This window comes from Grampus griseus, assembly GCF_964374135.1.
Source record: "Grampus griseus genome assembly, chromosome: 11".
In the NCBI taxonomy this organism is placed as follows: domain Eukaryota; kingdom Metazoa; phylum Chordata; class Mammalia; order Artiodactyla; family Delphinidae; genus Grampus; species Grampus griseus.
The window spans coordinates 39302297-39317002 of NC_139005.1; the positions used below are offsets into that span (position 1 = coordinate 39302297).

Sequence of the window (14706 nt, forward strand, 5' to 3'; positions counted from 1 at the left end):
TAATCCAAAAAAGATTTTTAAACGGTCATTGGGGAAGATAGGGATTTTGAGAAGTAAAAGACCCTCTCTCAAAAACTGACTGCGGTCCTCCAGCCGGCAGAGGGCGCACCGAGCCAAGACCTCTTCTCCTAGCCGTTACAGCGCCGTCTTAGCGAGATCCCCGTTGCTAGGAGACGGAGATGCGTCTTTTGGTTTGGGAGCCTTGCCTCACCGCTATCCCAGGCTATCTCCTGCCTGAGGTCTGAGATCTAAGGTCCAACTACCCTCCAGGGGCAGTTCCAGAAGTCAGCTTTCTGGGGGCATTTTCCTCCTACCCCCTCTAGCGCTGGCCCTGGCAGGCGGAGGATCCTCGCCCAGATCCAGCTATGTCTAAGAAAGGGAAAAAGGCCAAGATGCCCCTGTCCGACGAAGAGCAGCTGCTTCTGTTTCAGCAGAAGTTGCTGGCAGAGGAGGAGATGGCCAAGAAGAAAGAGAGGCTCCTGAACCAGTTCTTAAAGGTGATGGATTTTTGCATTAACTCTCTGCCCAATCCCACACGCCCCCTGCACTGGTCCTGTTGCCTTGCCCCTGTCATTGTGGGAGCCTCATTTTCATGCTAGCCTCCGCTCCTCTGGAAATCTTAAGACCCAGATATACTTAGATTTCAGGCAATATTGTCTGGGGGAAGGGGCAGTTCTCTGTGAAGCATGGAGGGAGGAAGGTGGTGTAAAGCTTGACAATCACTCCTGAGCCCCAGAACTGGGACAGTAGGTGCTATCAGCTGTCTGAGCTGTCTGAAATCGTGATATTCTCCCTCGAGATGGGTCATTACAAACAATATCCTGCTCTGATGCTTCCACCCAGAAGGAAATTCATGCTAGCTCTCCCTAAAATGCCATTGGGCTGCTCCTTTCTTACTTCAGACCCTCCCAAAACAAGAACAGGAACTTCTGAGTGTTAGCCATGAGGAGCTTTGGTCCCTCAGAAAAGAAGAAGGGTGATCTTGTTTGTTGTACTGTATCAGGGCTTTTAACCCTGACCTCTGGGAGGGGGTAGTTATTTATTCCTTCACACAGGACAAGCTGGCCAAGGAGGAGCACAACTGTGCCCTGAACCTTAGTAAGATTAACACACAGTGGAGGACGGTCCTTCGGGAAGTCAAGACCAGAGAGCTTCATAAGGACATTGAGATCCTCAGCCGAACGTTTGAACGAGTGGTGGACTGCAAGGACGGTGTCATCAAGGCAAGCTCTCTTCCCAAAGAAACACTTGACTATGACTGTCTTGATCTCTTAATAGAATGGGCCTAGTGAAGTAATTGATCTTAAAGCCCTCCCAAGACACATGAAATGAAAACTAGAATATTGAGCCGTCATCCTTCTCCCTCTGTTAGAGGAGCCATTCTCCTTGGTCATCTACTGCCTCAAACCAGTACCATATTAGAGTTATAAGGCACAGTAGACATCACCTGATGACTTGAACTTAGTTCTATACCTTCGTTTCAATATGAGAAGACTCAGTTCCAGAGGCAGGAACCAGTTTGCTCAAGGTCACACAGCTAGTCCATGAGAGAGCTGTGACTACACACGGATTTCTTGACCCCCACTCCAGTGCTTTATTCAACCAAATTCTGTTTGGCCTCTTTGATTCAACTTCAGTGGCCCTGGATGAGGTTGAGAAGATCTCCATCGGTAAGAGCAGTTCTGTATCTTTAAGCAATTCAATCAGCCAACCTTATGTTTTGGGGAGGTTCTTGAGTTGAGTATATACCATCTTTTCTTCTAAGGGATTTCTTCTCTTGAGTTCCAAACCCCTTATTCAGGATCCCTCGATATCTGTTCCTGGCTGTGTCACTGTCCTCAAAACTGAGCTCATGAGCTCCTCCTTCTCTAGCCAGCCCCATTTCCCATCCTCCACCATCTGATCTTCCTCATACTCTCTATTTGGGTAGGACCATTCACCAGATCACCCAACCCAGGAATCTGGGAATCATCCCAGCTTTTGCTTCCATTCCTAACTTCTGTTACTAAGTCTTGTATAAATCTTCTGCTTAAATATTTTTCAAAGTCACACCCTGCTCTTCTTCCTCACTGTCCTGCTGTAGTTGAGACGGGCATTATCTATTGCAATAGTCTCTTTTTTTATTTTTTAATTTAATTTAATTTATTTATTTTGGGCTGTATTGGGTCTTCATTGCTGTGTGCAGGCTTTCTCTAGTTGTGGCGAGCGGGGGCTACTCTTTGTTGCGGTGCGCGGGCTTCTCACCGCGGTGGCTTCTCTTGTTGCGGAGCACGGACTCTGGGCGCGAGGGCTTCAGTAGTTGTAGCGCGAGGGCTTTGGTAGTTGTAGCACACGGGCTCAGTAGTTGTGGCTCACAGGCTCTAGAGCGCAGGCTCAGTAGGTGTGGCGCACAGGCTTAGTTGCTCCGCGGCATGTGGGATCTTCCCAGACCAGGGCTCAAACCCGTGTCCCATGCACTGGCAGGTGTATTCCTAACCGCTGCGCCACCAGGGAAATCCTCACCAGGATTATCTTTCTAAAGCAAATATCTGATCCTGTTACTCCACTGCGTAAATCTCCTTAGTGGCTCCCCTCTTCTACAGAAAAAATCGAAACTCCTTGGAAGGAACATCAAACATCAAAGCCCTTCATGATCTGGCCTCTACCTGTACCTTTCACATAGCCAGCCTTCTTTCCTGTGCCTTTGCACATGCCATTCCCTATCTCCCCAGTTTTCCTGGCAAGCTCTCACTCCTGCTTCAAGAGTGATACAACTGACATCTCTTCTATGAAGCCCTCCTCAGTGCTCTTAGTCAGATGTAGGCACTAAGTCCTTTATATCCCATTGTCACTGGGAAATCATCAACCTCATAGCATTTTTCATGCTGTAATTTCTTTTCAGAATTTACAAAATCAGAATTTAATCTGAACTTTATACCTGGGGTTTTTTGGGTTTTTTTTTCAGAATTTATTGTAATTTTCTACTTATATAACTTTTCCTACTGCAAGACTTCAAGCTCCTTTGGCACTGAGAATGTCTTTTGATCTCTGAATCCTCAGCATCCAGCAGGGTGCTGGTACATAGCAGGTTTAGTAAACGTTTCTTGAGTGAGTGAATAGTCTTCCATTATCAGCACCCATTTCAGATCTCTTTCATACTAAACATGTAAGGTAAAAGCTAGCAATGTGGTAGTTTACAGTGAGTGGATCATGTGGGCATTTGGTAAATGCTTTTTTGCTTTATTCACTTCAATTTGTTTTACTTTTTTGAATAGGTAGTTCACTCACAAAATTCAAAAGATAAAAAAGTTATATAGAGAAAAGTTCCCTCCCACTGGTGCATTTCAGCCACCCAGTGCCCCTCCCAATAATTTTAGTTTCATGAGTAAACCTTTTTTTTTTACACAAATGGTAGTATTACATAGTGTTCTGCCCCTTGCCTTTTTCACTTAATAATATATCCTGGGGATTATTCAACATTAGCCCATAAAGAGCTTCTCATTTTTTTTTTTAACAACTGCATAGTATACTGTATTGTAGTTTAACATGTTACTTTGTCCTCGGTATTTCCTGTGTCTTGGTAATTCGATCTAGAAGCTTGCAGGTGTTGTGTTTTTCTATTAGGAGGCACATTTGTGATGTTAGCAGCTGTTGATTATCCATTAATTCATTGGGGGTTGCAAAGTGCTGATTTTCTAATAGTATTCTTTTTTCATTTATTAGTTTGAATACTTCTGTAAAGAGATACTATCATTTACCATTCAGTTACCCAGAGGTATACTTTATATAAGAAATGCTTATATACACTATAGGTTATATAAGAAATGCTCTTTCTCTTCCCTTTACAAACCAGTTTAAAAAAAAAAAAGAATCGGTTGTCTGGCATCCTCTAATGGTAACTGATTTTTTTTAAAAGTATCCTGATAAACTCATAATCAAACATATTTGATATGTTTTGATCCATTGCAGTTCTTATCCATATTGATGCTCACACGGTCCCTTTTTTTTCTAGTGGACATGTTCTCATTTTTTATTGCTACATCACAAACCACCCTAAATTAGCAACTTACGACAACAATTTACTTCACTCTGTCTCGTGGTTCTGCAGGTTGACTTAGCTTACCAGGGAGGTTCCTGCCTGACATCTCTCGTACGGTTTTCAGTCAGATGTCATGTGGGGCTGCAGTCATCTGAAGGCTTGACTGAGCTGGATGTGTAAGATGACTGACAGTTGATTCTGACTATCCGCTGGGAGCTCAGCTGGGCCGTTGACTGGAATGAATGCTTCCACATGGCCCCTTCACCAGCACTGGCTTCTCACATTCACAAGTGGCAGAGCCAGAGCTCCCAGGGCCAAAGAATTGGCTTTAGAGACTAGGGAAAATAGGAACTAGCTAGCCGAATACATTTTTATTTTCTCACAGAGATGCCATTCAGCCAAAATGGTAACTCTGTGTTTCCTACCCAGTCGTTAGTGAAGGACCTGTCAGAAGCTGAGGAGCAGTACGCCCACGCGCTGCGCAGCCACTTGCACAACATTGACCAGCTCTTGGCCCTGCAGAGACGCCGGCTCAGCCTCCTAGAGGAAAGTTACAACGTGGAGCTGGAGGCCCTAACCAAGGAGTTTGAGACAGAAAGGTATGGGGACCTAAGAGGAGATATGGGGGGGTTGAGCCCAGGGGACTAGCTAGAGCCTATGTCAAGATGCTGGCTGTAAGCAGCCACCCACTTTCAACTATCAAAATCCTACGCATCTACCTCTCTGGGGGACAGGGATGGGAAGGAGACTTTTCACTGCAACCTTTTGTACTTTTTGATTTTTGTATCATATGAATGTATTACCTATTCAAAAATCAAAATAATCTTATTCATTCTTTCTGGCCCTGAAAAGAATAGAACCCGCCTTCCCTCTGTCCTTCTTCAGTACCTAAGAGTTTGTACCGTTCATATAGTTTTATTACATACTGCTTTGCATTGTCATTATTGATCCCTATGCTTTATGCCTCAGAGCAGAGACGGTATCTTATCTCCTACAGGAAGACAATTATTGACCAACATGAAAAAGAGATTCACTACCTACAAGATGTCTTCGTGGCCATGGAGCAGAACTGCCTAGATTCTGAGTACGAAAGCAAGCTGGAGTTCCAGAGCATGTGGGAAGATCTCAAAAACAAGGTACAGAGGGAGAGCAGAAGGGCAGGAACTGGGAGAAAGTGAGAGAAAATCGCTCAAGGCTAGTAGAGCTAGAAGAGATCCCTTTAACCAACATGGCCAATAAAATGCCTGTTGCCGCTGTAGGTACCCCTACTGCTTTTTGTAATCTTGTGAAAATTGGTGGGGAGGGGGAACCATTCTGAAATGTCAAGGAAGTGCATTTTAGAGCTAACGCACACCAAGGAGATTGTCTGGCTTCTCCTCTGTGATTTGTAGATGAAGAAATTAAGGCCCAAAGAAGTGAAATGACCTGCCAAAGTCATGCTGCTGGTCTGTGGTAGAGCCAGGGGGAGAGTCCAGTTCTCCTGTCCCTTGGCCCCAAGAGCTTCCACCACCCTGGAGGCTGCAGACTTAGCCAGCCTGCAGACCTGGATTTGGGGGGTGGGGCCCTTTGCTTCTTTTTGGCTGCGTTGGGTCTTCGTTGCTGTGCGCAGGCTTTCTCTAGTTGCGGTGAGTGGGGACTACTCTTCGTTGTGGTGCTGGGCTTCTCATCACGTTGCCTTCTCTTGTTGCAGAGCATGGGCTCTAGGCATGGGGGCTTCAGTAGTTGTGGCACGCAGGCTCAGTAGTTGTGGCTCGCGGGCTCTAGAGCACAGGCTCAGTAGTTGTGGCGCACGGGCGTAGTTGCTCCGCGGCATGCGGGATCCTCCCGGACCAGGGCTCGAACCCGTGTCCCCTGCATTGGCAGGTGGAGTCTTAACCACTGTGCCACCAGGGAAGCCCCCGCTTTGTTTTTATTTTGCCTCATAACGTTTCATTAAAAATTTTTATAAGCTCTCTACATTTAAAAATTGGAAGATTTCACATAAAAATCCAAATTTTCAGCTTCCCTTGAAAAATGTAAAGATCTGGTAACACTGGGCCACATTCCAAATGGAGACATTCATGTGAAGCTGAGCAGCTGTGCTCCCACCCCCCCAAACACAGACCAATGGAGCATTTCCTCTCTGGTTCGCCACAGGCCCCAGCTAGCCCACAGCGCTTATTTATATCATCTGCCTGGTTTGTAGGCATTTTCACTGGCAACCTCTGCACCACGCTGTGCTACAAACAGTTCAAGAGGGGGAGGTTGCTGGTGGAAGTGAAAGGGTGCTAATAGGGTAATTCCAAGCACTGGCTATTTTGGGGCCACTTCCCAGAATTTAGAAGAGAAGCACTTTCTAAGACTGCAACTGGAGCATACAGTAGAAGATCTGTGGAGAAGGTTCCAGGATGCACTCAAGAATTACACTGATGCCACAGAGGATCGAAAGATCGCCTTCGAGACTCTAAAGGCAAAGGACGAGAAGAGCTGCAAAGAGATTGAAGCACAGATGAAAAAAATACAGAGACTACAGGTTAGTGCAGCCCACCCGAAAGACTCACTGCTTTAACTGTTCCATTATCCCCTGTTCTCCTTTCCCCAGTTTCTACTGGGCCTCATCACTGGTTGGGGAAAGATGGTATGCTCTGGTATCAGTCCCCAGACAGTCCTTTTACCTGCTCCCTGAAGACCCTCACCTAGTCAACTGTTTCCTCTAACCTACCCTGTTCCTCTAGGATTCCATAATTATTTTAAAAGGCAAGATCATGGTGCACGGCCGCGAGAGTGAAGAACAGAACCAGGACATTCGTGAGGACAAGGAGTTGGTCCTTGTACAACTGCGAAAACTTAAGGCCCAAAGGACTCAGGCCCGGGGAATATCACAGGAGAACTTAGTCAAACTCACCCTGGAAAGTAATGCCACCCTCAAGGCCCTGAGGAAGATTGTCGACAAGGTAACAAAGGGGAGAAGGCAGCCAGAACAGAACCAAGGAAGACGGCTCCCTGCGAAGCGGAAGGGGCTGGGGAGACATAGAGGGCTTCCCCCTGCTTCCTGCCTGAGTGCACACTTGGAATGCCTATTCTATTCCATGTTCCCTCTCCTCTCACATTTTAAGTGAAATTACTTCATGATGAATGAATTTTAGAAGAGTATAAAATACTTGGAATAGTGCTTGGCACATAGCTCTCTCTGTTGGATGTATTTATTATTTTTGTTTCCCATTTGGATAAGTAGCTCCCCTGGTTTGAAGCAGGGGAACCAAATCCACTATTTCCCCTCCCCACCCCCTTTCCTAATGAAAGGTCTCTTCTTGCTTCCAATAGGGTGAAAAGGTCCTTAAACTTGCTGAAATATGTAGGAAATTTGAAACAGAGGAAGAAAAAGTGCTGCCTTTTTATTCGTCGGTATTAACTCCCGAGGAGCAGGACATAAAGATTGACCCAGAGGAGTTTACTGAGGAGCTTGGAAAGGTAAGCTTCCTACGGCCCGGAGGCCACCGCCCAAGGCTGGGGCTACACTTGCTAATGGGTGCTACCACACCCCTTCTCCCTTTAATTCAATTCCCAGGTGATAATGGACTACATAGGGATGGAGAATTTCTGGAAAAGGTACAACAAAGTGAAACTGGAGCAACTGAGCCTTCAACACAGACGTGCCCAGTTGTTGGAAATCAATGAGAAGCTGCGGGAGATGCTCAAGCAGTACTTGGATGGCATCTCAGTGAGTGATGAAGTGCTGAGCCAGCTCAGCCCACGCTTCATCGTCAATCAAAGCAGGAACTTACCCCAGCCCCCGTCCATGCCTACAGGCCAGCCAGGTGGCCAAAAACCTCCAGCCACTTACAACATCATTGAAGCAGCCCATGTGATCGCCCACATCCTGTGATACAAGGAGAAAATCTCTTTTCAACCCCCAGAGAATGTTTTGAGAGACCTGAGGACTTTGCTATTAAAAATCTCCATGGAGTTTATGAGCTCCTTGTATCTTTGCCATGTTGGATAGAACAGTCTACTTGGAGGACACTAGGAATACAGCGGCCCTAGGGGGTAAAGAGAGTAGCTAGGCAACTACCCAGAGGCTTACTTCTCAGTGACGGATTGCTCCTCAGTCAGGACGCCATGGGAGCCAAAACACATACCTTCGGGACCCAGAGATCCCATGGTCCTTGGGGTAAGTCAGGACAGGAAGAGGGCCAGGAGAAGAGATCCAAAGCCTCCAACCACCCCCATGCCAGGCAAGACCCAACGAAGAATGCCCTTTCTCCCCAGCCCTTTACCTTATTCCCACTTACAAAGGTAGCAGCAGAAAGTATCCGGTGAAAAGTGCAAAGATTTTAAAAAATTATTTTTTATTTCTTTTTGCTCTTGTTTCTTTTCTCTTCCTTGAGCTTCTTTTTGGAGACTTTAGGTCTGCTGGCCTTTTTGTATAGGTGATACCCAATGAGGCCCAGGAGGGTTGGCACCATGGCCATGCCTACCAGAGGCAAAATGCCCTTCACCAGCTTTTGCCAGTAGTTGGCTCGGATCAGTGCAATGAGCTCCACGTCAAAATGCAGCTCTGCATCCGCTGGAGGCAGAGAGGAGGTGAAGGTTAGAATCCCTGTGCATGTTACCCAGGACTCAAATCTGAATGAAAGCGGGGAGGGCAGACCACAACCACAGCACCAACTGTAAAGCTGGCGAGATTTAAATGTGGGGCTGAGTTCTCTTACAAAGGCAGAAGCAGAGGAGGGTTATGAGCTATCTAGTTATAGTCACGTTTACCTCAAATATACAAGTGTGGCTTGTATTCACTGACAGGTCTTTGCCAGAACAGAAAAACTTTCTGTGAAAAGTACTTGTAAAGTCCATTTGTAAGTTAGAGACCGCTGTACTAACTGTATTCCATTTCTAAACAGCCACATGGAGAGAATCTTTGCGGGGCTGAAATTAATTGGATTTAAACTAGACTTTTTAAAATTTCGCCAACCAATGAGCACACCTCAATGTGATTGTTAAAAAAAAAAATAGGTGTTTCACCATAAAGGCTAGAGAGGAAGAAGGATGTGGTTTAAGATGTAAGGACTGGGGCTTTCCTGGTGGCGCAGTGGTTCAGAGTCCACTGCCGATGCAGGGGACACGGGTTCATGCCCCGGTCCGGGAAGATCCCACATGCCGCGGAGCGGCTGGGCCCGTGAGCCATGGCCGCTGAGCCTGCGCATCCGGAGCCTGTGCTCCACAACGGGAGAGGCCACAACAGTGAGAGGCCCGCGTACCGCAAAAAAAAAAAAAAGGAGTGGAGGAATGGACAGGAATGAGTTGGGGGAGAAATGCAAACAGGCAGCACTGGAAATGAGGAGGTAACAGAACTTTGGGTAAAAGAATTTCTCTTTAGTCCCCTGACCCTCTCTATGGGTCTCTGTCTAAGCTGGAACTCGGATGAGAACTTTTATCCCAATACTCTGAAGTACAAGTCATCTTCGCTAGTAGAACATTTCTTATAACCAAAAGCAAGAGATATGCATCTTGGGAAATCTGTCCAGTCTCAGGCCTTCAAAAATCGGTATCAGCAGTGACCTGTGAGGGCTTTTAAAGTTAGGGGGTAGGCTTGGCTTTTTTTTTTTTTTAAACTTATTTTTAATTTTTATTTATTTAATTTATCTTGGTTGCACCAGGTCTTAGTTGCAGCATGTATGTGGGATCTAGTTCCCTGGGGATCAAACCCGAGTCCCCTGCATTGGAGGGAAGATTCTTAACCACTGCACCACCAGGGAAGTCCCAGGCTTGGATTTTAAAAGTTGTTTTTTGTTTTATTTTGTTTTGAATTACTTGACTGTGATCATCCTGGTGGAGGCTGAAAGGAACGGTGGAGATGTGGTGAGAAGCCATGCCAACTGCACAACCAACAGTTTGGAGTTGTAGGAAAAGGGCAGGAAAGAAGTCCAGAATTCTCGGAGAGGTGGCACAGGCAGCAGACTCGTGTGGCTCAAGCAGGTGTCTCCTCCCTAAAAAGTTGCTGTCTGCCAGAGGACAAGCCAGTGGCTTTAACAGGTTATATATTCCTAGTCCCTGCTGGTGATCTGAGGAGGAAGAAGGTGGCCCTGCAGAAGGAAGCCTCAGCCACTCCTGTACCTTTCAGGAAGCTGGGTTTAGACCTTCTCAAGCTCCAGACAAAGTGTACGTGGCTCCTTGTACGTGGCTCTTAAAGACGGTGTTTTTGTTTGTTTTTGCTGCACAGTGCAGCATGTGGGATCTTAGTTCCCAAATCATGGATCCAACCTGCGCCCCGTGCATTGGAAGCATAGGGTCTTAACCACTGGACTGCCAGGGAAGTCCCTGGGACTGGGTATTTTGATAGCCACAGAGAGAGGCCTAGTCAGATTACCTGGGATAGATGGCGGAAATCCCCGTTTTCCATAGGCCAAGTGAGAAGGAACGATTACCCTTCGCTTCTCTCTGAGGGAAGGAATGTGAGTCATAGCCAGAGGTGGGAACAGGTGGGCCAGCCACCTCAGTCCATCTGAAGCCCCACCAACAAAACCCTCTGGATATTCACACTCAAAACGTGAACTTTCCCACCTGAGCACCAAACAGGTTGACCAGCCAAGGCGTCCATCCCCCCACATGTCTCAACTCCACCAACAAAATCCACAGCCAGGAAGCCTGAGGCTTCATCCAAAGCCTCAGTGCCCAGTGACCTTGACCTGCCCAGTGTGATGCCAAAGCCCATTCTCCTGCCTCCTCTAGGAGCAGGGATAGCAGAGCCATGCAGAGGGGGTACCCAAGCCCACCTGCCCAGATACTCACCCCACACACATGTCTAGAAGGCTCTGCTCCAGACCTTGAGGAAGAAGACACAACTGAATAGGAAACTACCTACATTCCCCAAATCCCAGGAGAGGAGGCTCAAAGGCTCCCCATGGACCCTCAGTTGAGCTCCCCACTACTGGAATCTCTGGCTTCCAATGTGGTGTGGGGCAAGAGGAGTACTAGAAGCGGGGTTTGAACCTCAGGAGGTGGCTGGTAGAGCCCGGGGATCTTATTCCAGGGGACATTTCCACTGTAGCTTAGGAGTTGAAGAAGCTAAGCAAGGGCTTAGGTTGGGAAGAAGTGGAATGGGAGGTACGGCTCACATACCTGGTATCACCTGCTTTTGGCCAAGTTCTATAACCAGAGGATCTCTGGTCAGAGAAGTGTCAAAGATGCGTCCATCTACCAAGCTGCCCTGGGTGGGGGGGGGGGGGGGGGAAGAGCTTCTAGAGCACACACCTAGTACCTCTCCCTCCCAGCAGGGCGCGCACACACCTGGGCCTCGGTCGGCAACCCGCTAGTGACTGCTGCCTAGCATTCCCCTCGGGGCAGAAAGGGCTGGCGCTTCTCGGAGATCCCTCCACCCTTCACTTCTCAGGGCCCGGGAGGAACTGGCGGAAAAGCAGGGAGGTAAAAAGGGTAGGGAAGAGGAGCGCCCCTCCCCCGGCCACGTGCTGGAGGACCCCCAGAGCCGGAGTGACTCGCGAACCGCTTGCCACGTGTCCAAGCTAAAGCTGACGTGTTGCTGCAGGGCGCCGCCCCCCCAGGCCCCGCCCCGGCCCCCCAGGCCCCTCACCGAGTAGTGTATGTGAAGCGTGTCTCCAAAGGCAGCAGGCTCAGCACACGGTTCCGGGGGCTCCACCTATGATCGCACTACAGGAGTCACGGAGGCTCCTCCAAAGATCCCGTTCTTGCCCTTAGACTCAGCACCCCCAATTCAGTGGCCGCACTGCCTCTCCTCCCCGCTCCCAGGTTCCTTGAGACCCCGGCATTCGCCTCACGAGGCCCGACCTCCAAAGAGCCCGCCCGGGACTATCTCCTCCTCACCAGGGTCTCTACTTGGAGGGTCCGGACGGGACTTTCGGTTTCGAACCCAGCGTCAGCCCGGCACACCGCCCCACTGAGCAGCAGCGGCAGCAGCAGCAGCACACGGAGCGGGAGAAGTGAGGGGCGCAGGGTCATGACTGGATGGGCGCAGGTCACGGGACACCCAGGACCGGCTGTTGGGTGGCAGCGGCTAGGACCGCAGTTCCTTCAGCGCCCAGGCCAGACTGGACGGGACGGGGCGGGTCGCGACGCGCGCCAGCTCCTCCTCCCGTAGCCCTTCCTCCACCTTGTCCCCACCTCCTGGAGGGAGGAGGCCGCGGGAGCTCTCCCTGCCCTGAGATTCTGACCTGTCCGTTAGCCGTTCGGTCCCATCGCGAGGGGCTGGGCCACATAATGGCACCCATTTACGACTACGTATTGTGTTCCAGACACTTGTCTGTAATCCTCAAAACCACCTTGAAAGGTAGGCATGGTTGTTTCCATTTTACAGATGACGAACTGGGTGTTCAGGTTAAGTAAGTTGCTCAAGGTCATCTAGCTAGGTGGTGACAGAGACAGGATTCAAACCCAGGACTACCTGAGTCCAGCCAGTTTGCGCTCTGGTCTTTCCTCTTAAAGATATGTGTGTCCTCACACCTATCCTGGCAGTGTCTGGCTGGCCCACCGCAACCCAGCAGCTGCCGAAGGTCGTATCCCTCTCCCATATCCAGCCCTTCAGCTTGATTTTCTGGAGGTCATATACCCAAAAGGAGGGAGGGTGTTGTCCCATCACCCTGTCCTTAAGTTAACTGAAAAGAGCACAGGTTATTTCACTGTAAGGGTGGGATGAATCCCTGATCTTTTCCTCTGACATTACCATTTCCTTTCTCCTTTCATCAACAAAATTGTCAAAAGACCAGCTACATACACCCATTTTATGTTTGTGCAAGGACTTCGGGGTTTTTTTGTTTGTTTTTAGAAATTCTTTTTATTTATTTTGGCTGCATTGGGTCTTCGTTGCTGCGCGCGGACGTTCTCTAGTTGCAGCCAGCAGGGGCTGCTCTTCGTTGAGGTGGCTTCTCTTGTAGGCTTCAGTAGTTGTGGCACACGGGCTCAGTAGTTGTGGCTTGCAGGCTGTAGAGCACAGGCTCAGTAGTTGTAGCGCATGGGCTTAGTTGCTCCGCAGCATGCGGGATCTTCTCGGACCAGGGCTCAAACCCGTGTCCCCTGCATTGACAGGTGTTTTTTTTTTTTTTTTTTTTTTTTGCGGTACGCGGGCCTCTCACCGCTGTGGCCTTTCCCGTTGCGGAACACAGGCTCCGGACGCGCAGGCCCAGCGGCCACGGCCCACGGGCCCAGCCGCTCCGCGGCATGTGGGATCCTCCCGGACCGGGGCACGGACCCGCGTCCCCTGCATCGGCGGACTCTCAACCACTGCGCCAACAGGGAAGCGCCCTGACAGGTGGATTCTTAACCACTGCGCCACCAGGGAAGTCCCAGGACTTCAGTTTTTAAAAGACTTTTTAAGTTATTTCGGGTGACCCTACCAATCCCCTTGTGCATGATTTAAGCCCTCACTGCCCACTCAGGCCTTGGGTATCTGGATTCTGCTCCCTCAAAGGTCCAGTGAGCTCACAGTCACCATATTTTGGATCACTTCTTAGGTCTTGTCCTCTTAAGCATCTCTCTGGTCCATGATGCCATTGAGCTCTGACTGCCCTCCTAAGCTCTAGGTGCCACTGTGTACTGGGGATCTCCACCTGGATGTTTGACCAGCACCGCAAATCAACACACACAATACCGTACTCATTCCTCTTTCTCCTTCCATCCCACCTGCAACAATCTAGACTTCACTCCCAACCTCCTGTTTCTGTTCCTGGTTCTGCTATCAGCACTCTCTTTGATTCTCCTCTCACCCCCACATCCAACCAGTCTGCTTTGGATTTTCCCTCCACAGCCTCTCCAGCTCTTTCTTTCCATTCCCACAGCTACCACCGTAATTAAACCTTCATTATTTCTCTTTTGGGTTTTTTCTTTTCTTTTTTTTAAAAAGCCCCCTCAGCAGGAGGAAATTTCTGGGGGTGACGGAATGCTCCATATCTTGATAGGGATGTGGGTTACATGGGTGTATGCCTGTCAAAACTTATCAAACTGTGTAAGATCTGTGCATTGCACTTTATGCAAATTATTCCTCAAATTCTTTAAAAAGGAAAAAAAAATCAAACACAAACAGAACTATATTTCCACGTCTCCCTTAAAGTTGTATAAGGCCACGTGACTAAGTTCTGGCCTATAAGACATAAACCAAAGTGTTTGAAATATTGTCCTGGACTTCCAGGGAGGCTGCTTAAAGGAAGTTAATTTAACTAAGCAGTGTGTCGCAGTGCCCCACCTCCTCCCCCCCAGTCTCCTTCCCTTCCTTCTTTCTGCTGCCTGGAATACAGATGAGATGAATTACACTCTAGCAGCCGTATTAGACCATGAGGCGACCATGAGGCTGTAAGTAGGATAGCGAACAAAAAGAAGTCATCGGAGACTGGTAACCGTAGAGCCACCATACCAGTCCTGATTGCCTACCACCAGACACCTTTTAACTGAGGCAGAAATGAACTTCTAGGGACTTCCCTGGCAGTCTAGTGGTTAAGACTCTGTGCTTCCACTGCAGGGGGCATGGGTTCGACCCCTGGTTGGGGAACTAAGATCCCACAGGCCACGCGGTGTGGCCAAAAATTAAAAAGAAATAAACTTCTATCTTGTTAAAACAAAAAACAACAAAATAAGCCCCTCGGCCTCAGCCTCTCCCTGCTCTAGCCCATTCTGTTCACTGTTGCCGTCTGTTCAGCGTCAGTCACGTTACCTACCCACCCACTAAAAAGCCTGCATGGCTCCACACT

The 14706-nt window shown here is 48.6% G+C and overlaps 2 protein-coding genes across 2 annotated transcripts; one reads left to right on the forward strand and one right to left on the reverse strand.

Moving 5' to 3' along the window:
* Positions 1–365: 365 nt before the first annotated feature.
* DRC2 (dynein regulatory complex subunit 2) lies at positions 366–7883 on the forward strand (the record flags this gene model as incomplete). Its single annotated transcript, XM_082665037.1, has 8 exons — positions 366–497; positions 1056–1223; positions 4448–4617; positions 5016–5154; positions 6333–6530; positions 6733–6951; positions 7322–7468; positions 7566–7883. 8 exons carry the CDS (start codon positions 366–368, stop codon positions 7881–7883), a joined length of 1491 nt encoding a protein of 496 aa, XP_082521163.1.
* Positions 7884–8346: 463 nt separating this feature from the next.
* FKBP11 (FKBP prolyl isomerase 11) lies at positions 8347–12065 on the reverse strand (the record flags this gene model as incomplete). Its single annotated transcript, XM_082665043.1, has 6 exons — positions 11834–12065; positions 11583–11648; positions 11114–11201; positions 10784–10817; positions 10362–10432; positions 8347–8564 (listed from the first exon to the last, which is right to left on the reverse strand). The coding sequence occupies exons 1-6, from the start codon at positions 11966–11968 to the stop codon at positions 8347–8349; spliced, it is 612 nt and encodes a 203-aa protein (XP_082521169.1). The 5' UTR covers positions 11969–12065.
* Positions 12066–14706: the final 2641 nt, after the last annotated feature.